Source organism: Pocillopora verrucosa, chromosome 14 (assembly GCF_036669915.1).
Source record: "Pocillopora verrucosa isolate sample1 chromosome 14, ASM3666991v2, whole genome shotgun sequence".
Taxonomy (NCBI): domain Eukaryota; kingdom Metazoa; phylum Cnidaria; class Anthozoa; order Scleractinia; family Pocilloporidae; genus Pocillopora; species Pocillopora verrucosa.
The window spans coordinates 15,961,348-15,987,638 of NC_089325.1; the positions used below are offsets into that span (position 1 = coordinate 15,961,348).

Sequence of the window (26,291 nt, forward strand, 5' to 3'; positions counted from 1 at the left end):
CTGATGCTTTCTGAGAACATAATACAGAAAAACGATAAAACGACCGTAAAAAATGATTATTTTTCAATTTTTATCCGCATGGCATCTTGATTGTCGTATCAACAATTTTGAATGACCTGGGGAAAACTAAGCTTTTCTAAATTTTTTAAACTGTCTAGCCTCAGTCCGTAAATCTTTGATCAAAATGTCAATATTATGCATAATATATTATTCAAGAAAACGACTTGAGACTATTAACACCATCAATACATGTTTAGTTGAACCAGTTTTAACCGTATAAAAATCAGCTGAAGAAAACTGAAAGATTGAATTTTGAATAGGCCTCAAGTAATCACGAATTTGTGTTGTTATTGGAAAAAATCGAGAAACAAAAATTTAAGCAACTTCTCTCAATATAACAAATTCAAACTGCGTTTTTCAGAACTGCTTTAAAACGTGTTATTATCTTTGGTGTCAATCTAGTATCACGGTTTTACACTCATTAGTGATCAAGTGAACTGCCTTATGCGGGAAAAAGCCATTTACCACTTTACTGACGCTAAGCACTTCCTGGCGATGCCGTAGAACAGCGAAAGCTTGAAATTAAAAAAAAAATGAGTGTAACTGTCGCTAAACACCACAATCGAACCGTCCGTTTAACCCACATATTTCTGAAAGATAACTCAAAGGTTTACTTTCGGTGTTATTGTAAACAGGAACAAAATTCAATTTTCAACGTGAAATTTATACATTGCTCTCTGATCGTGCTCTCTGTGGAATAGAAAAAAACTGTTATAATAAAAAGTCATTTGGTTCTGAAGTATTTTGAAGGATCCCAATTTCATCGCTGATATCACGTTTGTTTTCTCTGTTGTTTGAAATTTGTTAGGGGTCGCTCAACATGACAACTGAAACAGCCATAAGAAATAATAAATTTGGCCACGAATCCAAGGTGCAAAACATTTTGTCATGACAGTTAGTGACTTTCACAGTCATTAGTAAGTGACGTGAAATGGCCCCTTGCGTGGGAAAGTGTGATTGATTTTCACTGACACAACACCTACACTTTTAGTTGAACTAATGGTGATGTAAGTAAATAAAATCCGAAAACCGAGTTTACATTTGTGATGCTCGGTCAATTGCTTAATAGAGGAAGTTGAAAGAGCAGTTTTTTAAAGTTTTCTGAAGATAGTAACCGCAGAGGTGTTCATTTACTATCTGATTTGGATTTTGCTTCGTTTCGGTGACGCTCGTAATTACGTCAAGAAAGTTAATCAGCTGCAGTTCAACAGCTGTTGGGTCAAGAGACATTTATTACCTTACTTTAAATAATAAGTCTGTCTTTTGTTTGTTTTATCAACTCTGCTGCGGCGAAAATTCGCTTCTAGCTGAGGAGAAAACAGTAGGGCAAGACTTAAGAATTGCTTTTCTCCTTCATGATCGCTTAGAAGGTAAGTCACTTGGATATTAATCATAGAAAGTAAACTTGAATTTATTAAATACGTTAATGTCTTCTTCGATTTAAGAAGTGCTACGTTTTAATTAAAACCGGTTCATTCGAGTAGAAGCAGCTTTGAAACTAGCAATTTCCTTAGTTCCAATAGAAGAAACTAAACAACATATGTCTATCGATATTATTCTTGTTGATTTTGAATTTCTACACCGTTAAAGGCACATTAGAACTGCTCGAAAGAAAGATGAAGTACAGAGGTTTTATAGAATTGTCATCTTCTCTCCTGCTGTTATGTTTTACGTATTGACGACAAATTATAAAGCGCGGAAAACAGCCTGCATTAATTCGTATGGAATAAGTAACAGCTTTGTCCAGGCCAGTTCTTAATCCTTATTTGCCAGAGATACACTTTAGCATTCTGTTCGTGACCAAAAAATTAAATTCTGGGTAAACATAGTTTTATTTGTAGGACAAAGTAAAGTCCTCCATTATTTTCTTCAGCGTTGCTTTTAATCAAAATATTTTTTCTTTTTTTTATTGTTTTTATTTTCTGTGTTTGTTCGTTTGCTTGCTAATTTATTATTCTCTCTCTCCCTTTTTTTCCCCCTTTTTACTGTTGTAATTTGTTTGGAGCTACGCCTTTTTGGCAAGGGAATCCACCTGGAGTGTTTGACTGTTAATACTTTCCGTTATGTAAATCTATTTCTCTTACCTTTATTTCACCTCAGTTATAGATGAATAAAGACCAAACAGTGATATCGAACGGGCCTTTGCTTTCTCAAAAATTTGGAAAAGTGCTCTTCAAGTCTGCAAACACCAGTTTTGCTTTTTGCAAACCCGGCGCTTTTGGCTTTGCTTTTGCCACATTGATAAATTATCTTTGCTTCTGGAGAAAATCAAGTGCGTTTAAAATCTCGAGCACTGTCTGAATCAAAGTAAAATTTCCAATGAAACCATGATTAAAAACAAAATGAATTAAAGAATAAAATATTCCCCTTAGCGTTTGGGTTGAAATAAAAGGTATTTGAATTTATAATTATCATTAAACGATTTTGCAGATGTTATAATATGATGTACCCTACAGATTTACAAAATGGCAGGCTTAAATTTCCACGTGTCAGATTTTATTTAAACTTCTTCATGTAAATGACATATTGCTTGCGCGTCTTTTCGAATAAATACGATCCTCTAGCCGATTTTTGCCTCTCTAATTCCAATGAAGTAATTGTTGGGTTACATCATTTCTCTACATTTTCTGAACTTCTTCTGAATTCCTTGTAACAGCCAAGCATCTTTGCAGTCAAACACAAGTCGGTTTTAGTCCCTGGTGCTCTTGCAATCTTGCTCTAGAAAATAGTTAAAGTAAAATAAAATTTATCTTTTTCAAAGAAAAGAGCACCGGAAATTTCCTAAGACCCGATCTCTTCATTTTCGATATTTTGCAATAAATGCATACAGATTCATGTGGAAACAAAGAATAATGTCAGTACGGGTACAGAACAATACAATGAATTAATAAACAGTTACGTTTAATTTTTATAAACTTATAAAAATTAATTGCATAATTTGATAAATACTTGAGTTTCAGGGGACGGATTGAAAATTATGAAAGTTTGGAATCTTGCATGGTCTTAAGGAAATTAATGCAATGGTAAACCAAAGCATCTTTTTTGCCAGATGACCGAAATATGAATTAATCAAATAAGTGATTTCTATTTCCAATGTCATTGCCAAGCCGAGCTACCTCAATAAAGAATGTCTACAAATAATAGGAACTAGGGAGCCCACCCGTTCTTAAGTCATTTCTGGAGCTACTGATAAGCTCTAGTTGAACAATGGTAGATTTTTTTCTCAATGTAAGATGCCTTTTGACACTTTTTTACTTCTCTTGTTAACATGCCTCAACCTGTCTCAGCCTTTGCCATCAATTGCCATAACGAGCGCTGAGTCGCGAATGATTTTCTCGCACATTTTTTGTCTTAAAATTCAGAGTTATTCAAGAGTAATATTATTCTTTTGTTTAAAAAGCTTTGCCGATGTGCTGTAAAATAGTGAGGGCAATCCTTGCATTGCCGAAAAATGAAGTCAGAACAATGGAAAACTGTGCTAGATCTGCGTTCACTTCTACATTTAACGAGCAAGTAACTAAAATATAGCGGATAAAACGCTGGCTTTTACATGTTGAGGGAGATATGCCGACTGCTGTTTTAAGTTACCTAATTGCAAAGCTAAGGGGACTTTTTCCAAGAGGCCAAAACAGGTTACATTTAATTTGCAAAGATAGCGAAGCTATTTTGAGACAGGTTACATAGAACTTACTTTCGCCCAAATTTCAGTTTTCTTCCTCCTACCCGTGTTCTCGCCACCGCTCCCATGAGTCCACGGAGCGGTGTATCCGTTAACTTCTGTAGTTGTCCAAAGAATAATCAAGGCACACAAGAGCACTGGAAAGATCTTGATTTCCATTCTCGTAGCAGACTTTATTATTTCTCTTTCAACAGTAGGAACTCTTTTTTAGAATGGGTGGTTTTCCACTCGACGGGAAATTGGTTTTAGTTGTCACTTACGCAAGGGGATATCTTTACTGAGACGTGACATAAACTGGCTATTTGTTTTGTTTGCTTAAGGATTTATTGGTTTTATGAAGTTTGCTAATCCTTTTGACTAATAAAACTCTTTCGAAACTGACGAGGACAGTTTAACCAAGAGTTCATCCTTATCGATTCTTTCCGGTTTTGCATTCTGTATTATAGAAAATTATTTTATGATGTCTAAGACCAAGATTATTTCATTTATCAGTTTGACGCAATTAGTTTCTACAGATGTTTTACCTGCTAAAGAAGATTCATTATTGTTTGTTTTAAATGGCTTAGGTTAAGCAGGTGTCCGTGTTGGTTATTTGAACAACAAATTAAGCGAGCTCCAAAAAACATTAGCGTTATGAAAGTGTATTTTAAGTTTAACTGGCCTTAGTTATCTAGATCTGCCTTTGGATGGAAATACCTCAGTTTCATGCGGCGAACGTCTAAAGTGCCGCAGTGTATTAAAGTTTCACAAGGACTTAATTTATCTGCCCTGTCAAACCTAGAACGTACTGTAATATCATTTGTCTGAAAAAAACAGGAAATTACGCATCCTGACAGTTAAATTCAATGTAAATAATTTGTATAATTAAAAGACGCGAGAGTCGGTATTTTTACATTCTGTGTTTCCTCACCTGCTCAATCGTGTTATTTCATCTGTTACAAAAATTGTTTTTATTTGTCAACGCGAAAAAAGTGTTCCGTTTGCTTGAAATTTCATTACTGTTGGTGCATGGTTGGCTACTTAATGGAAAATATGACCTTTTATTTGCTTTCACGTTACAGTTTGAAAGCTATGCGAAAGTAAGCAGATTTATTTAAGCATGAATGAGTGGGTGTCAGTTTCATGTTTTCATTATTTGAAGAGGAAATGAATTTGACCTCTGCGGAAAATAGACCTCAGGCAATCTGAAACAAAAATGAATGTGCGCCATAATCAAAACCACCGTTGTGCTTGGAAAGAACACACGTTTCATGTGTTAGGGGCAATTTTGAACTACTAAGGATGGAACCTCAAACGTTTCTTTTGTATTCTGGCTTACCGAAAACCAGCTACCACTACTACCATTTAAGAGTTGCAGATGAAGATGGAAAAGTAAATTTGTGCAACTTGTGTCATGATTTTCCTTATTTAAATCATTGCAACTCCATCGCTTCTTTGGAAATCCTTGCGAATTCTATCCCGACAGGTAATCGTGAGTTACCCGGGGTTATTTTTTTTCTCAGTCCAGTTATTCTGCCATTTGATAGAGACAATATTCCGTTTCAATTGGCTTCTCAACCAAAACGTTTCCAATTTGTACTCAGAGCCGACGACAAAACCTCTTCTCATAGGTGAAGGCGAATTATTTATTTTATCCTTGGATAAATCATCCTTGGATTCCAGACCTGATTTATGGATAGTTTCACACCTGCTTATCTCAAAGGGAACTTTAAAGCGAATTGAATGCTCGAAGAGTCCCACTGACACATCATTTCATGATTTTCTCTGACAGGGCATGCCATGATTGGCATACAAGGTCGTATATCACAGCCTGCATTTTGCTCTACCGCTCACAATTCAGCACTAAAACACATGACAATTAGAAATCATTGCCGATTTCCCGAAACTTTCTGAATCTGGCTCGCTAATAATCACCCCCAAACTATCTGCATTCATGCGGACACTAATTTCGGCGAATTAATACGAAGAATGATCGACAATTTTATGACGACACGACCAATCCTGGCAAATTGTATGTAAATGGGGTGTAAAAGATTAATCAAGATTTAGAAGCAGCTGAGTTATGGATCACGAAATAAGGTTGATTGACAAATCAGTTAGGTTAACATCATAATCTTATCTTGTCTTCAGATATCTATGTTATGCAGGTGATGATAATTATGAATTTTTCAAGCGGTTCTGAAGTGAATCATACGTATCAAATCAGTCTAGAGATATTTTCTATCGATTGCTGTAATACCGTTACACCAAGAGAATATCAACAGTTGATATTCTATTGGTTACTTTAAAGCATGTTGGTTTATTTCTTCCACATCCATCGTAGCCAATTTTTTTTTTTTTTTTAACCTACATCGACGCGTACTGACTAATCGTTCCAATTATACCCTGAGTTTCATGATGCACCTTTACACGTGTTACGGAAACAAATCCTCCCACCGGGAGCCTCGTTAACCTTGATTATCGTTTGGATGCATTTTTTAATCCATGTATTTCATCACTGGAAGCAAAGTTTTACTCAAGCTTTTCCTTTTATCTCTTCACCTATCCAAAGATCTGATCAGCACCTCCTCCTTAGTGAAACAATTTTGTGGTGTATCAAGATAAGTCTTCCGAGCTGATAAGTTCGCACTATTCGGCAATGAAATTTCCAGAGGTAAATTTTTAGTCTTCGTTGTTTCCCAAAAGCAAATGCTACGCTCTTACCGCAAAAGATTGACAGTTACCTCAACTCCATCTTGCCTTCATGAAACCTGTTGTCAACTTTCTAAGGAAGCCCACCTCTCAAGAAAACATTTGCAGGCAATCGGGGTGTAAAATTTGACAGACCGAAAATTTTACGTTTGCTTTTTAGTAAAAGTTCCATAAAAAAGGCAATTCAATTCTAGAGTCGAATTTTGGACCTGGCCTTTCAGCAGTGGCAAGTACAGTGCACTTGCGTGCGAGTTTCCAGTTGAGTGGTCTCATAAAGTCATGCGGTCTGCCGCTGAGGCAATAGGAGGTTCATAATTGTACATGTGCACTAATCTTTCCAAAGCTTCCGCCAGATCGAAATCAGCGGAACTAAGCCGCTGTGTTTTTTCTCGAACTCTAAGCAGGGCATCTTCATTTCAGACCAGCTCATCTAGCCTCTGAATTAAGGAAGTAAGTTTCTAAAGAAACTGTGGTGCTGCGTCGGTGGGAGGATTATCAAGTCAGTTGATAATACTTAATTACCTGGTTAGCCTCTAAATTAATAGTCTCGTGTTTCTCGGCTAAGGATAACCAAGTGTTTTCAATTCAATGACTTACACTCAGAATGACTCGCGATGCCTTAAGTCAGAAAACTTTGGTTTTTGAAAGCGGAGCAGCTTTTACCACAAGTAAAAATGAACTGATGAAATACAATTTAAGATTAGTTGGCAGATTTTTTGTTAACTGGAAATATTTCCACACGGGGCATTTGTAGGATCAGAGGAAAGATTTTTCACGAAAGCTTCTCTAGTATCATAGCTACCAAAACTAATTCAGGAGCAGCAGTTGACACTGGGGAAACAGATAAATTAACGAGATAAGTTACTATCCAATCATATTAGTCCAATGACGTCAACAGCAAATACACCTTTGCACGAGGAACAACAAAATGCAAGGTAACGATTAAAGGGTGAATGAACCAGGTTGATGGGCAGGGGCATGATTGTTAGGCTCATCGATGCAGCAAAAGAATTAATTCGTTAATGCAGCGAATTACAGGTTAGAAAGATCAAAACGGGTCTTGATCAAATGTCACATTTGGTGAAAACTATTACAACCTTAATATGATGTAAATGAGAGTTAACATGGGGAGAGGATGTAAACCAATTAAGCTATTCGTAAAGCCTCAGATCTGTATGGCTGATACAATTATTTCTTTTTGTCAGCTGCTTTTCCGGCACAAGTGAGAGCAGTGGACATGATATATGCATGGTTGGCTTCAATTTGGTGGCTTTGTGCTGGTAAGTGCTTAGGGGGTAAATTGACTGTTCACAGCTGTTACTGTTTTATGATAGACTGTTCGCGAAAGAGGGTGATACTTGAACTCGACTCTGGAATCGTAGTCATTGTTATACCTACTGAGATGTGAAGAAACCGCTAAGGAGACGCTTTTATAGTAGTTAAAGGAAAAGCGACTATAACAATTATTATCGGGAAGATTTTCCGACAAACAGCATATTAATTCAAATGGCGTGGCTTAGAAAAACGAATGTGAGAAAACAACTTTGATTTGAGATTGTTTGTGTCATCTAGTTGAAACTTCAAAGACTGATAGAGAAGCCTTTGAGGTAAAAAAAGGTTTTTCCGAGTTGAAGATCCATTGTTTAAGTGATATATTTTTTTGCCGCTATTTTAACATGCACTATCAGTGTTGAGCAAGGCAGCTTACTGTTGTTTGTTTAGTTGTAAGATCTTTTACATTTAGTTTTATTTGGAATCCGAGCAGTCTGAAAAAAGTGCTTTTCTTAAGGACTTTTCGCATATAAAAACATTCCATAATTGAAGTCTCAAGTTGTTTTGAGGGGTAAATTGGTTTCCCGGCATCTGTCATGTAATTTCGTTTTAAGTGCCTTGCAATCCACGATCTGTCAACAGCTTACAAATCATGTTATATGGAATCGATTGTTTCAACAGCAAGGCAGTCTGTTTGTAACATCAACAGCAAAGAGTAACTCTGCGCTATCCCCTTTTTTTAATTTTTATACCATTAAGCATGATTGAAAGGTATTTACCGTCTCAAGCGAGGTCAGAAAAATTCACCCTCAGAGGGTCTTGCTGAATGATAACAAAAGCGTAAAGGTCATATCTTAAATCTACCAGTGAACTCTCGAATTATCTGTATTACACAGACGCGTCATTAAGTGACTTAGAGTTTAACTTCTTCGAGGTGACTCGTGCATAATTTGAAAAGGGATTGTTTTGAACACTGAGCTTGAGGCTATATATATTTTATTTCTCCTCCAATTTCTCTTTTGCATATTAATACTGATATGTCGACCTTCAGAGAGAGGGCATTAGTCAGCATGGAAAGGTTGATGTTGAGTTCTTTAACCTGATATTTCGATAATTTTTTAATCAGCAAGATACAGGCATAACTCTCATTACTTGCACAATGTTAGATAACCACATGATGTAAACAAACTACACTGCTTTAATAATCGGTAATTATATCGATCACGGAAGAGGTTTCTCGACACAAAGTGGAAATAACATTAGCACTTCACTTCTAGAGGGAAAAAATGTGTTTTGACGCGTGCCTCAATTTGACAACCTGTCGGTGAAATGTATCCAGAGAAAATTGGTTCAAAGGAAACTGATACAATTTGCTAACATTGACCATGGGCGAAGATTGCCAGTGGCTCTCACCTCCTTTTAGCTTCCTGGTATCAATATCTGCCTCGCATGTCTTGTTTTTGAGAACTTGGATGGAAATCGAGGACTTAAAGCAAGAGCTGGTAGTAAACATTGCCATGATAAATCGATTTCATTTACTCAATGTTCGCTCTTAGAGGGACACCAGGTTGACAATGGATGAATTGATTAATTTTTCGTCTTTTTATCTTTAAGTATGAGATCACCTTCATGGTTTGCGTCTTTCTTATCACATCGTGTAGGGAACTTTTTTGGCAACCCCACAAGGAAACTTTAATATCATATCTAGCGTGGAACAGGAACATAACAGGGTTCTTTTTACATGGTAAAGTTTGATAAGATTAGCTTTTAGGGACGTCACTTTAAAAGACGGCTATTGTGTCTTAACTTACGATAGCAATTTCAGTTAAAGCAATTACCGTTCCCTGAGCCCCTTAGCGGATTTACGAGGTACGAGAGCTGAGAGACTTGAGTGTTCTGGTCATTTTAGTATATTTGGAACATATTCACACCCGGATATTACGTTTGTCGCGAGTATTTTAAACACTTTGTAATTCTTACAGGCACTGTCTAATCTTTAGTGACAATCTTTAAATATTGCTGCTATTCTCGGCCCCCCTTAAGCGGTCAAAATTGTAAACAATTTGTGTCATTCACTGTAGAGTAAAAGTTGATAGGTTTCAATTCAACCCTTGGACAATATAGTGAAATAAAAAATTTCCTCGGGGGGGTGGGTGGGGGGTCCAGTAGACCACTGTTGTTCATCCTTTTTTAAAAAAGCCGGTTTAAAGGCTTCATGTCTTCAAACGGGTGCCCGCCTCGAGGCCGCTCAACTGCATTAGTGATGTTTGTTTTTCCGATACAGTTCTCCTTCGTCTATGGTTTTTAAACGACAAAACTTGGTGGAAAATACTGGAGAGTAGAAAGTTACAATTTTCACTACGCAATACCCTTCTTCCCTTTGCTTAGTATGCTAATAAAAGCCGATATGACAAGCAAACGAGGTTCTCGGTTGCAGAACTGCAAAATCAAAAGTGACATTATTGATTTGTGGTTTTCCCCATTTCCATATTACAGGGGAGGTAAACGAATATTAAAATGGTGTGTTTTGCAGAACGGTGCAATTAAAATATCGTTGACTTGTTTATAGATTTTGCCGCACATAAAAAAGAGTAGGTGTAGAAGAAAAAAGATGCTAGCACACTTCTACTTTAAGGATCGATATTTGCCACTAGACTAGAATTACTACTCAGTAAGTGTACTAAGTGAATGCGGAGTTTTTTCGCCTGATTTTATATTATTGATGTCCGTATTAATTCGAGCAAAGAACTTAATCCTGTTAAGTGGTCGATTGTTCTGCCATAAATATCTAATCCAAGAACGGATAGTTCGCAGGCAATTTAATCGAAAAAATTAACTCAATTTTGCACACCGTCGGCCCATTCAAAAGAACAAAAGCACGGTGAGTTGTTTCCAATAGCTTTTAATCAAATGCACGAATGTTTTTCAACAAACCGCTTTCTTTAAGCGCGATAGGGTAAATATGACTTTGTGGTTAATCTACGCGCACACGCTTAAAAGAGTTGTGTGTGTAAGGGTCTCCAAAGAAAGAAAATTTTGTTCGTTTTAAATATTCGAAGGAACTAAGGTGAGTCTTTTAGTACATAAGTACATTCTTCTCAGGTCTACTTTGCATCACAAAACGACTTATGTAAGACCTTTGAAATATCCGTTTATTTACAATAGATAACAATACCACGATGATTTTAAGAATTCAGTTACATTCTAGTAAGGTCAACTGTTTGCGAGAAACAGCTTCCGTTTTTTCGAACATATTTCCCCCAGAATTTACTACAAATAACGTTTGGGGAATGGTATGTATGATTCTGTTATGATTATTTTACGTAAATGCAGAGAGAGAAGCTCGACTTGGAATTTGGCGTGAGGGAAACCAAGGTTTCATTCCGTGACTTTGACAGCGAACTCGAACAGCGAACGGCAAAAGGAGCCTTCAATTCTGCATAATCTGCTTGAGCCCTGAAGTGCAAATATTTGTATTTGCTCTGAGTAGGAGGTTTTGTCTAAATTTCCGTCGAATTGATTCTGCCAGATTTAGGTAAAAGAAAAATAGATAAAAAGTTAATTTGTTTTCTTTCCATTGCTGGGACTCTCGCTCACGGCAAGGTTGCCGGTCATAGAGCTTCTATTGAAATATGTGTCTGGGGACCTTTCTTCTCCTAGCAGCTTTTATTTTTCCATATTGAGATATTTATCATATTCAAATTATGACAGGGTAGACTCTTTTTGAGATGATCCAAACTATTAAAAGTAAGTCCATGATAAGATAATTGTACACAATTTATTTCATCGAGGGAACATTATGATTTTTTCCTTCAAGAAGGTTTTTAGTCATATTCAGTCTTCACATCCTCGTAAATACACTGTAAGACTATAAATAGAAACTATAAATGAATCCGATGAATAATAGAGAGGATGTTTATAATTTTGTCCAATTATACCGATATACATTATTAAACAGTAATGTCCACTTTCTATTTTTGCCATCATTTAGATACCCATTTTGATATGTTACTACGTTTCAACGTGCAATAATTTTTAGCGATAAAATGATATTATTTTTTGAATGAAATAATTAAGGCAATAAGATGCGTCATTTATTTATACAACCATTTCTACATCAATGTATCGTTGTAATATGTGGTAATTCACATTACATTCCGTCGTCTTCGATAAGATTCTTGATTCATGATTTCGTTCATACCTTAGGCAGTTCTTTATGAAATTTTATATGTGAAACTGTGCCAGACCAGACCGAACTGTTTCATGAATTTCTATTTCCATTCTTGAATAAATATACTAGGGCCTCATAAGTTTTTTTTTCTCAGTGGAGCGTTGTTTCTTATTGGTATTCCAAGTCATTCACTGTCGGTGAACTATGACAAACTTCTACACAATAAATATCTTCCGTATCATAGGTGGAACAGTAGGCTAATACATATTAAAACTGAATTAATCGTTAAAGGGGCTCGATCAAAGTTAAATCAACTCGATCCTCCTTTAGTTTTGCCAATGTCAATGTGACGCAGTAGTGCTGTTCTCTTTTCCAACCTGTAAAAAATAGGATGATTAAAATTATCATCCCTTGATTGCGGAAATAAATTGGGTTCAGTCAGCGAGCTTTAAAATTAACTGACGCTACTATACAAATTCGGGAATTCAAACTCAATCCAAGATGCGTAGCCAAGAACTTTCGTTGCAGGGTCTTGTTCATTTTGACATATTTCTTTGCAGTAAGGGTATATATAATGAAAATTGTGGCTTTATTGTGTCTTATGAAATCGAATGTATGTGTCAACTTCTTAAAAGTTCAACCGTTTAGGAGTTTTAAAGGACTTAAAAGACTATCGAAATCGACATCGCGCAGAATGCACGATGTCGAGAGAGAGAGAGAGAGAGAGAGAGAGAGAGAGAGAGAGAGCAATGATGCCAGCGAAAATCAAAATGAGAATTTTAACTCCTGATTGTTTTTCATTAGTTCTGTGAATATTGACCTCTTATTTACTGCAAAAATAAGTGTCCGGATGGTACATCTTGTAGCGCTGTACAATCAACTTTGAAAGTGAGGCTACGGATAGCATTCGCTCGTACCATTATCCTCAGTTTAACAAAAATTTATGTATAGATTTAATTTTATGCTGATTAAATTTAAAACAAGAATGATTTCAAAAACGGTCCGGCTTAAAGCTTATCCATGTACTCATAATGGAGATTAGTTTCAGGTGGATTTCCATCGGGGCGGCCCAGATTAATTTCCGATATTTTGTTCAAATCGAACATGGCAACTGCCTTTGTTCGTTTTACTCGAGTTCTCATCTTCAAAGAGCAAAATAAGGCCTTCAATCCACTTCGATAATTTGTGCTAAAACCAAAGATGACGTACGGGTTGATGGCGTTATTCGCGTGAGCGAAGATGACGATGAACCTAACCATGGTTCTTGCAACACATGACGGGTTAAGATCCCAGTAGAAGAGAATCAGGTAGATGGAAATATTGAATGGAAGCCAGGACAAAGCGAAAACAACAACAACAGCAATGACAGTTCTGAGAACATTCCTAGTGCGCCTGTTCCAAGAGTTCTTCTGGATGCTTGAATGATTAATTACCTGCACTTTGCGCTGTCGTAATTTAGAAATGACGAGAGAATATAGAATAATCATCGTTACCATAGGGAGAATGAATAAAAAAAAAGACAACACAAGGAAATATTCCTTGCTAGCATTATCCTGTTCATAAAACGGTCCCCAGCTGTAGATACAAAACGTCTTATTTTCATGAGAGGATAGGCGCCAGGCATATATGTAAGGTGCGTGGAATCCAAATCCCACAACCCAAGTAAGGACAATGAAGATCTTCCTTATCGAAGGCGTGACAATGTTGGTTCTCAAAGGGAACATGATCGATCGAAATCTATCAAAAGCTATTACGACTAAACTTTCAATGGAAACAGCAGTGGACACGTCTTGGACGGTGTGTGTCATCCTGCAAAGTACTTCTCCAAGGAATCCATTGATATGCCATTCAAACGGGGCGGAGAGTGTCTCTGTTATCCTGCGAGGTACGACTGTTATGGCAAACAGAATGTCGGAGCACGCCATGTTGAGAATAAAGAAGTCTACTGTAGTGCGCAAGTTCTTCTCCCTGTAACAAACTATCGCGATGAGAGAGTTTCCAACGAAGCTGAAAACGAGTATAGCAGCATATGCCAAACTTTGGCCAAGCTTAGCCTCGTTATCCAAATGAAAAGAGTCCGAGTCGCATTTCTCGTTAGATGAATTAAAAGGGGACGAAATATTTTGATCGATATCCATCTTGGTTCGTTACAAACACCGTGCACGAGCGTCTTACTTCACAAAACACGTTGCTGATCGACAATTTCCCGGGTGGTCGAATCCTGCTGAATTTATATTGAGCGGTGAAAATGTTTGATCAAATAGCAATTAGTTTTTCTACTAATCGCCGAACACTTTTTTTATCTGGTTGCCTTGATTATTTAAGTTTGGAAGGAAATTGGAGAAATCTTGCTCTCGGATAGGGGAAAACTTCTGCCACTTTTTGCCACTGCTACAATAGATCTTAATATTAACAGGTTGAAAGCAACACTTTTTTAAATGTGAATTTCATTTTAAAAGAAGATCAATATCTATAAGCAAACAATAGTGCCTTACAAATTTAAATGAGGAAATATGGGTAAATACAGATGACAGATAAGTGTGACTCAATAAACATAATTTATTTTCTGCAATTTAAAGTTCTTTTTATTTCTATAATTCAAGAAATTACCAGATGCAATGCATTATGTCTTCCATGAATCAGAACAAAGTCCAAAATGCGTTTTAACTTTATTTCATTCATCCCAGTTACAAATGAAAAAGTCTTGATTATGATTTATAACGGTATAAAACGCATCATTAGACGGGTGGGAAGTCGTTTGATTCTACTCACTTTAAAACGAAAAAAAAAAAAGGATGTGATAGGATCTCTAACTCGAGGATTACCATAACTCAAGTATTATATGAAGGTTCAATCAATGAAAGTGAAACAAAATGTTTTACTCGTACTCAGAATTTAGGAAAAGTGTTCCTTTTTATGGGTCGAGTTGAGTTGTCGATCAAAGTCAACTAACAAACTCATATGAAAAGGTAATGTTTCGACAGTGTTATTTGAAAAGTAGCTGAGCAAGCCACGAATCGAAGACGCGATAAGAGCATACTAACCAAAAATCATAGAACAAACGAGTGCTACTTGTAACAAGACTCATTTCGCGTTTTTTACATAAGCTGAATTACAAAGGGCTGTGAACACTGACCAACTAAATCATACAACAAAAGACAACTACTCGTAACAGTAATAATTTCATAATTTTACATTACTCGGATACAGAAAGGATGAAAACAGTGCTACGAATCAGATGTCAACAGGATACCAACAAAGTCAAACAAGAAAAGTAATGACAGTCTCTAGGAAATTACCTAACCACCCCAATACGAATCTGACCTTATTTTGCGACGACAAAGAAATTCTACTCAAAATTTTAAGAGACTATATCTTGGGAAAATTCGATGTTTCTTTCTTTTATCATTTCTTATTATTTCCAGGGTTATCGAAAAAAATATTGAAGGCTTTGAATAATGATACATATATCGCGGCTGCTTTTATAGTTTATTTGAAACCTTATTTTTTTACTTTCTACTCCACTCACTTTAAGGAAAGGAATTGGGGCGAATGGTGACGTGAAACAATGATAAGTGCCAAGTTATTTTAGTTAAAGAGTTAATTTTTCATAGTTTTCATTCTGAAATGCACGGGAACGGTATTGGTTTTCGAGTGATTTTCCAAAGAAATTCACCCATTAGCCAATGCTAATTTGCCATTTTGTGCACCACTACCCGTACTGCTGAAATGTTATAGAGTCCAAGCAGATTGGGCAGTTTATTTCGAAACTGATTCACTTTTCATAAAATACAAAGACCTTTCCATCGTTCGTTTAGCAAAAAAAGGTAAGGAAAATTCGTTCTTGATTTTCTATTCCGTCACGTATTTATCTGCCGTTATTTTGTTTTTATTTGCTCATCTACACTTACAAGATTATCAATTCTAGATCTGCGTTGCTTTATGGCAATAAGTCAGTGTTGGAGTTATCCTTAGAATTCAAATGCTTTTCGATATCCCAAGAGACGATTTGAGTAATGAATCCGAAGGTAACGAAGTAAAAGCGATATTTTGGGCCCCAGGTGCTTTCTCGCATGAGATTCTCTCATCTCTTATCTGTGTTTACCTAGTTTTGGTGTGCTTAAGATAAGAAAAAAATTGATCCCAAAAACTTGTAATTTAAAATCTTCACTTAACTGATATGCAATTAAACCTCTATAAAAAAATTTTTAACGCCTTTATACGAAAAGTGAAAATGACAGCAAAAAGAGTAACGAGGCTTGCATCCAAACGCAATTATTTATTTTGACCAACAATCAACATAGCATCGGTACGCAAAAAACATTGTCTTTGTTCGATGACATAAAAGTAATTATTTTTATCATTAAAAAGCATCAGCATTCTTAGAAAATTCAAAAGTGGATCTGGACGTAAGGTAAACTTACGTATTCGGACTTCTTGTTAAATGGCGCTTTTCTTACAACGACCGTACACTATTAGGAGCTTTTGAGCCATCTTTGATCTTGTTTCCCTTCACTCTGACGGAGGGCTGACGTTCAAAAGGTACGCTTTAAAAAAAGTATTTTCGATGTCCATTGTTATATTGTTGTTTCTTCAGCGACGCAATACCACAGTTACTATGGAAACTTTCTCCTTTACTATTTTGTTTCCTTCGTTTTTCTTTGTTTTGGTTTTTGTTGTTAAAACGTGACGATTTTAATTTCTCATAGTCCAAGATCAAGGAGAAATGGCTATCAAGAGATAGATGTAATGTTTCTATTACATAAAACAAAACCTTTGTTTCCAAAAATTATTCAAAATCGTAAAAATGGAACAGCTATGCGCTTTCAAATCTCCATGTTGACCCTTATTTGTAGTCGCTTAACACATTTTATTGAAATTTATCGATAACTGCACTGTTTGGACAGGAAAATATGTCAATAAACACAATAGTGAGACGCTACAAATTAAAGCTTTGATGTGTCTGCCCTCCCTTTGAATGAGGTATCGATAGCATTCTCTATCTAACTTTTTAAAACGCCAATTTTCACTTGAATAGAACTTTTCCTCAAGCAAACGACGGTTTGTGAACGTCAAGAAGAGTGACGAATTCTTGCAAAGTTTCTACAAGTAAGACTTATCATCAATAACCATCGCACTCGCGAAAGACATTTTTAATTTGACGATTGTAATAAGCTGTCCTCGAACAACTTCCAACGTTGTAGCATCAGTATTGACTAAAAGCGATATGGTACTGACGGACAGTCAGGGAAGATATGAAATATGGAAGTAATGCTCTCAAGGCATCTCTGTGACCTTAAATGCTGTAGAATTGCTTTTTCGAAATAGCCGGTTATTTTCAGTGTTTCGTTTATTTTACTAATGCAACAATAGTTCCTTTATTGCTGTGAAATTAATTGTTTAAATCAATTACATAGCGAAAGTTCCGGATAGGAGGAAACAGTTTTTGGCAGAAAGGAAGATCAATCGTTCACATTTGAGATAACATTGAATTACTGTAAAAGAAAAACCTCTTAGCATTCCTCGAAATTTTGTGAGCGCATCAATTAGGTCACAAAGTGTCATTCAGTCTTTTCAAGTTTGTTTATTGCTCAAAGTTTCCGAATTTTCTATTTGAGTTACTCAGCATAGATGTCAAGTTTTGATCCTCTGAGTTATGCACAGTTTAACAAATTATTGTTCAACACGTTTATTTGATGTTAATTTCACCAGTTCCTTTATTGGCTCCCAAGTGAACGAAACCAAACTTTGGCCAGTCTTGAAAAAAAAACCAATTCACTCTGTTTACGGGGATCGCACAGCGAATGTATGGCTTTTCACGACGTTAGTACATTTGTGTCGGCTGATTGCTTCGGATGATGAATAACTACAGATTGCGAATTTTAATTACTTTCAGTGAGCTAATGAAAAGTGCTATTTTTATCTTTGGCAGAAAACCCAAGCATTTAAGAGGAATCGCTGTTAGTATTATTAGCAGCTTTGGGATTGGTGAGGCTTCTGTTCCTCTCTGTCAAGAACTTCTGATATTCCTCTTCGAAAATCTCCAGAATAAGAGGCTATTTGTAACCAAAGATGTCTGCCAATGACACCACGAGTAACGTGTCGAATGCTTGTGGTTTACCTGAACACTCGTCAACTGACATAACATGGAAAACATTTGCCTATTGTTTCATTGCATTCGGTTCTCTGTGCGGAAACTCCGTTGTTATTTTTGTCATTTTCAAGAACCGCAACATGCGATCGACCATAAATTACTTCATAGTAAACATGTCAGCATCTGATATCCTTTTCGCCATTTTTGTGATTCCTCGCCTCATATTACAGCTAGATATGCCTGACAGATGGCTCATCGGCGGGATGGTGGGCTCAATGCTCTGCAAGATCGACCACTTCATTCAAGATGTGTCGACAGCCGTATCCATTCTCAGCTTGGTAGCCATCGCTGTTGACCGATTTTATGGCGTGGTGTTCCCAATGAAAGCCGGTCTCATGAGTGGAAAACGAGTTCGAAGGCTTTCCTTAGCAGCAACTTGGTGTTTGGGAGCATTGCTCCACCTACCCTACTTTTACGCTTACAAACTCGTCGACGATAAGTTTTGCAGGTACAATTGGTATCCACTCACTGATCATGCTAAAGCGTCTAAGTTCTACTTTTTATTTCTATCAACCATATTATTCTTCTTTCCTGCGGCCATTTTGATAATTGTATACAGTATAATTATCAACACACTACGACGGCAAAAGTTCCCAGGCAACCAGTCTCTCAAAGACAAGAAAAGGGTCGCTAGACGTAACCGCAGCGTTTTAAAGATGGTTGTGGTAGTTGTAGTCGTCTTCATCTGTTGCTGGCTGCCTGTCAACGTATCAGTTTACATCCTTATCTTTCACTGGGGTCCCAACAATGCTCCTTGCTATGAACGCTTATTATTTTTTTGGGTTATTTTTATCGCTTATTCAAATGGCTGCATAAGTCCCTTCCTGTATTTTATTTTCAATCAAAATTTTCGTCAAGGCTTGAAAAAAGCCTTTCTAGGGCAAAATAATCGTGATTCTGTTCGAAGAAATCAGCGTTCCTCTCACCGTAAAACGGATGATATAAGCCTAACAGCTTCGCAAAGGCAGAAGAAATATTAAACCCTTCTTTCAGCAACTAAACTTAAATCATAAGCACGTTATGGAGCATTTTTCCAGTAACAGAATGCCAACATAGATCATTATAGAAAGGTAAAAATGACGAAAAGAAAGCAATTACCTTTATCCATGGTTTATAAATATGCTTTGCCCCCAGTTAAGGCTTTAGCGGCTTTTAAAAAGAAAATAGGATCTTTTTCTTTCGAAAAAAGTAGTTGATACATGTAAGTGTATTGTAAATTTACTGAATTCAGATGATGAGTATATGCAGAGGGAGGTTTTTCAACCTAAAAGATCGAAATATTGAGTTTTCTGTGACAGAATGTGATCATGAAAGCATCATTTCTTTTCTGTGCTATTGGCTTTAAAAAGTAAAGATGCAAAATCCCAGTAAAAAAAAAAGTAGAATTTTTCAGTGAAGTTTGGGTGTACTCTCACCTTAACTGCTGGAATTTGCGCGATAACTCTTTTTTTCCATACAGCTTTGTTCACGTGATGTCTGCTCTTCGTGATGAAAATAATCGATATTTACACAGTTTAATAAAGCTCCCGGGAATCCAATATCGCGTTACACCACGATAAATATAATTTTTTAAATGTTGAATTTCTTTTTAATCATTGGTTAAAGTCGTTCCATAGCAAATTTGAGGTTAATCATTTTGCATTGTTTTAGATATTTCAGACGTAAAGCTGTATTATTATGGGGTTTAGTAACAAGCAAATAAATTTTTATCCCAAGCTGCTGAATCTGTTATCGATTTTTATCGTGGGTGCTAGTCCAACCTCTTCTTTTATTAAAATATAGTCACTATCTCCACGTAAAGATTCAATTCCAAGTTGCCTTTTATCAACGGTTTCCGCAGCCGGCACAATTCCGGTAGGTTCGAACGTGTTGGATATACGAATCGTGAATAATAAAGGCGGTTTTGAATAAAAGAGGCGTCGTTACTAACAAATGTCTCCCCTAACTTTTACTTGAACAGGAATAAAACACCCCTGATAAATGCTTCTTTGGCCATCTGATTAAAGCAATTTGCGAGTTCTCATAACGCAACAACCTCCGTTTGGTCGCATTTTCTCCTCGAAAACCCGCAATTTCCCGTAACAGCAATTTTACTGACGGGTTTCGATCGTTCTTTCAATTGACCCTGCAGCGCTTGCGATGCGCTTATCGTGTCTTCCAATCTCTTTAAGACTTTTTCTTTAGATCAAATAACAACACTCGTTTGGTCGAATTTTCAAACCGAAAAGCCGAAAAACCGAGAGACTACTGTAAATATTCTGGCGAAAATCGACCTTCAAAACACTTTGTTTTTAGGAAATATGATGCTTTTATTGCACTGGATCCAGCTGGTCTAAACGTCATTTTTGATGAACGATAATTACATCATTAAGGCAGGATATAAAGAATTGTTATGTAATTAACGATTCGTGATGTGAGCCTACTACAGCTTTATTACCTAGCAAAAGAATCTTGTAGCTTACTATGGAGTGAAAACTTTAACTTGAAAAATGTAAGATTTTAATTTACTTATTAGCAGTCCAAATAGGACCTTAGCTTTTACAACGCTGACTACTAGGGAAAATTTATATGTGGACACAGAAATGTACTTAGAAGAGATATTAGGCTTTGATTAACAAAAAAAAAATTGAATGACTGATATTCTGCTTTCACGGGATGGATATGTCTCGGCTGAATTTGATATGCAACACTCGTATATTGGTTTACGCGAGGTATAATATTTATATATGTGGGAATGCCACAAGTTGACATTCAAATTTGGCAACAATTAAAATGTTACCTGTCTTCTGCCGAAAGGAAAGTTTTCAGGAAGTAACTATTTATCGTTGTTTTCAAGGTTTTGTTTGTGCTAAGCGAAGAGTGCTGACTAATTGGAAAACATCTCTCTTTTGAAAAACAGGAAAAATTTATTTTTTTCGAGAACACAAGGAGTAGACGTACGCTTGGGAGTAAAAATTTGAATAATTGATCCATGAAAGGGAAGTGAGGGAGAGAGAGAGGGAGAGAAAGAAAGAGAGAACTGCAAATGTGCGAAAGTAACGCAGGTCATTCACTATTCCTCAGCAAGGAATTATTTTTTTCCTAATCCATGGAACAACTGTTTTTTTTTTTCTTCTAACATACGGTTGTTAAAATAATACTATTCTATTTGGGAACACACTCGCGAACCAATGGCTAGCCGCTATGTTTATTCTTAATGGACAGGATGGTGAACGTGTGGGCAGAACACGCTAACTTGCGTCACTCGTGCTAAAAATATTTTAGGACCAGACTATTTCGGGAGCACCACGTAACCTCTTATTCTTCTTAAATAGGATGTGTTGATCAATCTAAATGAGGACTTATTTTAGCACAGTGAACAGTCATTCAAGAGAAGATATCTTATCTCGCATTATGCTCCGGAAAAGTGCCTCCTTAAAATTCAACTAATTCCATTCCGAACATCATGACAGCAATGTTTTAGCTTTAATTGACACATCATTCCCTACGAATTAAGTATTAATACAGGAATTAACATTTATTTTTTCGAAAAAACAAACAGTTCTTTTCATTGATGCTGATTATTTCTACTTAGACGTTCAGGTTGGCCACAGCCCATGCGCAGAGCAGTATCACAAATTCGGCGTTTGGTTTTGGCAAAGACATCCTCTGGAAAGCCCTATATAAAAAAAATAGGAATAAAAAAGGTAGAAGATTGGAAAATAAAACCAATATTCGACGAGAAAACAGTTCCAGAAAGGCTTTTTAATTTGGGGGAACAAAGCACCGAAATTGCACTCCTACTCGACTGAAGAATTTATTAAAAGATGAGTGATCACGGAAGGTGGAAAATATCGACCATTAAAACAAAAGTAGTAACGGATGCTTCTATTGGTAAATCTTGAAAATTTTGCTCTGTTCCCCAACAAGAATACTTGAGGGAAAAAAAATTTACGTAACCTAAAAATTGCACTTTTATCAGTCTTTTGTTTAAATGTCCTAGAACAACAGCGATTGACAATGAGAGACAGAGGCCTAAAACGTGGATAGTATTATAGGTATGTACCTTATCGTCCTCCATTAGCCCCGTTTTCTGGCACAGTACAGAATTGCCTTTACACGCCTGACCTGGTCCATTGGCAATGGCCTCAGATCTTTTTGGGAGAATTTCCAGGATAAGAAGAAGAAATAGAATCGACACAATCAATTTGGCTGTCATTACTACAGCTGGAGACCCAACAGCTCAAAATTAATAGCTCAAACTGTTCGAGCATCCCATTGCTCCTGCTTTTATATAGGTGGCAGCCGCAACCATTGGTCGAACTAAAAGTACGTAATAATATTTAAAAAAATATATATTATGAGAGGGTTGTCCAGCTGGCACATAACCAATAAAAGAACCACGTCTCCAAACACGCTAACCTATTATCAAAAGCAATAGTTTCCGGAGACAATTAATTACATTCGACACTTAGTCCACAGAACCAAACGAGTAAAAGTTATGCAGTCTCCATTGTCTTCGTTTCTTCTATTGAAGCCTTATTATCATCGCTAAATACGTTGCGTGGCCTCCTTTAAATTAGTTCTAATGCAATATATTTTGGCCAATTACTACATAATTGATACAGAGCAGATAAAGCAGTGGAAATTCTGCTGATTCTGTTGGTAGTAATTTAACTTAGCATGCCACCACTTGATCCGCCAGCAACACGAAAGGAAGGCAGCACAAAATTAATCACCATAAAAAAATTATAGCAAAAGCTTCGATTTAAAAAGAAAGCAACAACCATGGCCTGCTTTTGACGTAAGCAATGAACAATGGCCTTATGTGGTGCATAATTTCGGAGACAAATGTAACTTGATATGAAGATTATATTTTTACGAGTAAAGCCAGCGTGTAGTCAGCTCACACAACTGCACCTGTTACCCACAAAGTGAGACCTTTAGGATCGACGAGTGCTCTGAAAATTAGTGAACAGGTGAATATGTGTGCTGGCATATTTGTGTATAGCACGTTCTAACTGATATAAATTTGTGCGTGATAAAGCTCGTACATGTACTAAAAAAATTTGCTTTTAAGGGCACAATTTTATAAATTTCCTCTTCAAAGAACTCTTTCGCGAAACATAAATAATGTGTCATTCAATCAAGCTGCAGACATTTGTCTTCTGTTGCAAAGTAATTACGAAAGTCACGTAGGGTAAAAAAATAATCAGAATTTTTAATGTCACGACTATTACAACTATCACAGTAAGAAAAAGGTAAACTCTAAAGAGTCTAGTACAATTACACACATTTATTATCATTATTATTATTATTATTATTAACGTTTTCTCAAGCTTTTTACACGCAAACTCACTTATTGAAGTTTCGTTATGAATGTTCACACTGTGGTGTGCTGTTGTCCGAGTCAGTACAGGTATGAAAATAACTATAAAGGGAACAAAACTGCTTACACAGTTGCATTTAGATTTCTTATCACGGTGTTTTGAAACACTTGATTTTGCAACCCTAAGCATTTCGGACATACGTGACTCTCGCACTTTTCCAGTAGGATCCAAATTCGATTTCTCAACTTTGAACATTCAGGAAACAAAAGAAAAAAATGACTTGATTATACATGTTCTGAGGTAATTTGTACAGCTGAAATAAATAAAAACTACAACTTTTTTCTTGTACAATCGAAGTTGTCTGGTCAAAAATAGCCAAGGAAATAAATGAGAAGACGTCGAAGAAGAAGAAGAAGAAGAAGAAGCAGAACTAAGAAATCTCTCATTTTACCTCCGGGGACTGAAAATGATTAAAGTTCCGCTCACAATTTTACCTGTTGCATAAGACAGAGTGTTTTTACTTTGTTAAATTACCCTAAATCATTAAAATGCAAATGTGCGTGAAATTGTTACATTAGCGAGCCGACCTTAAGTGAAAAATTAGCCTTTACGAATAAAATTCAAGTGTACGTCGACTTGAAACATTATCGAGCCGACTTAAAGGAAACATCCTGTACTTATCGACTGAGTGGGAGGGCCGGATGCGAAAATATGCACGTAGCCAGGATCACCATGCACAGACCAAACACTACACATCCTTCCGTTTCTCTCTTCCTTTTTTCTCATCTTAGCCGCGGGGCCTTGTGCAGGGCTGTACAGTTTTTTCGGCTCTGTTTTTGCCATTGCATGTAGCCCTCTTTTCAAAAAATAATTATATTTTCATGGAAAGCGAGATCGGGGTCGAAAGGGTCATATGATAAAAAATGTATATTTATTTTTTCAATTCAATGACATCAGATAGCTTACTAAAAATGCACTCTCACCGTCGGTCAGCAAAGCGGATCTTGACTTTTGAGTAGTGAATAGATAATTGGTGGACGTTGTCTGAAGAGCTTATAAATTGTTAAATGACCGTCATTAATAACACAGAAAGGATTAAAGATATCAGGGACAACTGCAGCAATGAGAGCGAAGTATATAACCAGGGAAATTTCAGAAACTTTTAAAAATAATTGAGATCTCTCGAATGATTGACTAACTGTTGTTGTGTCATGCGCATTAATGACTTTTTTTGTGTGTGTAGGAGGCGTACGTGTGTACTCCTCAGTAATTGAACACTTTAATTTAACAGAAGTTTTCTATTGGGGAAGTAATTTAAGCCATGAGGGAAAAGCTAGAGCGCGTAGGATAACGCTCTTCAAATGCTCATATTTAAGGTAGGGATAGAGATCATTAAAGCAAAAGGGAAATTTTCATTTAAATGAAAAAAAAAAACTGCCTGTTTTTTTTTTGTTTTTGTTTTTTTTTAAACAAAGAGAAAACAAAGAAAAAGACGTCTGCAAGCACAACATGAAAGTTCTGGACATCAACACAGAGATCTGGGAGGATACTACAACCAACCGCAGCAGCTGACGCTGCTTACTCAGAAAACAGAAAACCATAGCAGCGAGGTGCGGAATCCGAAGGTCTGAGTTTCACCTCCTCGTTGGGACTCAGAACCAATGGTTGATGCTTACAATTTACAGTGCAGATGACGCGACAAAGGCTTATTTATTACGTATATACAAAAAGAGAAATTCCTTTCACTTAGTCGGCCATTGTCACATATTTTGCGGGCTAAAATGTATTTTTGGCCCGTTCGCTCGCGTGATTGTTTAACCGTATTTTGGTCGTGATTTTTAGTGTTTTATTGTCTTGATGCCCCCCAAAGTCATAATAATAATAACGTTTATGTTCTTGGGCATAAATAGTTTAGGACCTTTCTCAGAGTCATTTTTACCCCCTTCCCTCCGCCCAAGCTGATGTCTTGGGCTAAATGACTCTGAAAAGGACTCAAAACGTATCAGTGCCCAAGTACTTACTCAGTTAACTGCGCGGGAAGCTTGGAAAGAAAAGCGCTTTCAATCATTTTCATGATGTGATCACTTGCAGTTGAGGCAGCTATTTTCGTTCTCGTTTCCCATTCATTTAAGTAGCTGTGTTATTCTTAACAACGACGAACGTCAGACCCTTCTTCCAAAGTCAAGTTCATTGTTTTATCATGTTGTACAGACAATTGCTTTTGTCGGTTACCTACTTGGCTTTCAAGACTTTTGCTAGATTATTTGTATTGAGTTAATAAAAGCTATTTCTGGGTCTTTCTCTTTTCCGGTTTTCGAGGAAAGTTATAAGTGATGTAAAAAACGAATATCCTTTGGACATTTTAACTTCAGTTATTGTTGTTGTCGTTTATTTGGACACAAATGGGAAAAGTAGCAGCAGGGGCCCAAAAATGCACATTAAAAATAAAGCGAAGTGTCTTGGTAGACATCCGTGGTGAATTTAAAATGATAGTTAAAGTGTATTTAAGGTAAACAGTGAATAACTGGGTCGTTTGTCTGAGCATACATGTAAAGTCGATTTGACTATAAGTGAAATTGAATTATTCTAAAAACAAATTTATAAAACATAAAATTATTGACTACCAGGAGAGATGCTTAAAATGGTTCAGTGATGGATGATCTTCTCCCAACAGCTTTCTGCAAAGCTCCAGCTCGTCTCCCGAAGAAACGAAAAAAAAAAATGAATAAAAAATAAAAAAAGGAAAAGCTCAAGGCTGGTTGAACTTTAGGTAGCACTAAAAAAAGGGATTTTCAATGAAAATATCATGCACAAAACGTCGTTGAGCTTTTTTTCTTGCATTAATTTTTGATCATTTTTAACAGCTGTCAAACGTTATATAATGTAAACATCGCAATTAGGCTACTTTTAGTTTTCGGCTTCCTTGTCAATAAGCTATTAGCGCACCTCTCAATT

General features: G+C 36.5%; 2 protein-coding genes and 2 long non-coding RNA genes across 5 annotated transcripts; 1 reads left to right on the forward strand and 3 right to left on the reverse strand.

Annotated features, from left to right (window-relative positions):
- Positions 1–1,279: 1,279 nt before the first annotated feature.
- Positions 1,280–19,294, forward strand: LOC131797179 (QRFP-like peptide receptor). Of its 2 annotated transcripts, XM_059114803.2 has the most exons (3): positions 1,280–1,430; positions 7,636–7,710; positions 17,806–19,294. In XM_059114803.2, exon 3 carries the CDS (start codon positions 17,946–17,948, stop codon positions 19,005–19,007), a length of 1,062 nt encoding a protein of 353 aa, XP_058970786.1. In that variant the 5' UTR covers positions 1,280–1,430; positions 7,636–7,710; positions 17,806–17,945; the 3' UTR covers positions 19,008–19,294. The 2 variants fall into 2 exon arrangements, with proteins under 2 accessions (XP_058970786.1, XP_058970787.1); XM_059114804.2 differs by lacking the exon at positions 7,636–7,710 and having other exon boundaries at positions 1,291–1,430.
- Positions 2,535–3,987, reverse strand: LOC136278188 (uncharacterized). Its single transcript, XR_010716237.1, has 2 exons — positions 3,752–3,987; positions 2,535–2,778 (listed from the first exon to the last, which is right to left on the reverse strand). It is a non-coding gene; the product is annotated as an uncharacterized lncRNA (long non-coding RNA).
- Positions 12,855–14,144, reverse strand: LOC131797217 (neuropeptide FF receptor 2-like). The gene has a single exon (XM_059114842.2). It carries the CDS (start codon positions 14,009–14,011, stop codon positions 12,881–12,883), a length of 1,131 nt encoding a protein of 376 aa, XP_058970825.2. The 5' UTR covers positions 14,012–14,144; the 3' UTR covers positions 12,855–12,880.
- Positions 19,295–21,473: 2,179 nt separating the features above from the next.
- Positions 21,474–22,318, reverse strand: LOC136278124 (uncharacterized). The gene is made up of 2 exons (XR_010716209.1): positions 22,073–22,318; positions 21,474–21,685 (listed from the first exon to the last, which is right to left on the reverse strand). It is a non-coding gene; the product is annotated as an uncharacterized lncRNA (long non-coding RNA).
- Positions 22,319–26,291: the final 3,973 nt, after the last annotated feature.

Coding starts and splice junctions, on each gene's coding strand:
- LOC131797217 (XM_059114842.2), bottom strand. CDS start 14,011: ATGGATATCGATCAAAATATTTCGTCCCCTTTTAATTCATCTAACGAG.
- LOC131797179 (XM_059114803.2), top strand. CDS start 17,946: ATGTCTGCCAATGACACCACGAGTAACGTGTCGAATGCTTGTGGTTTA.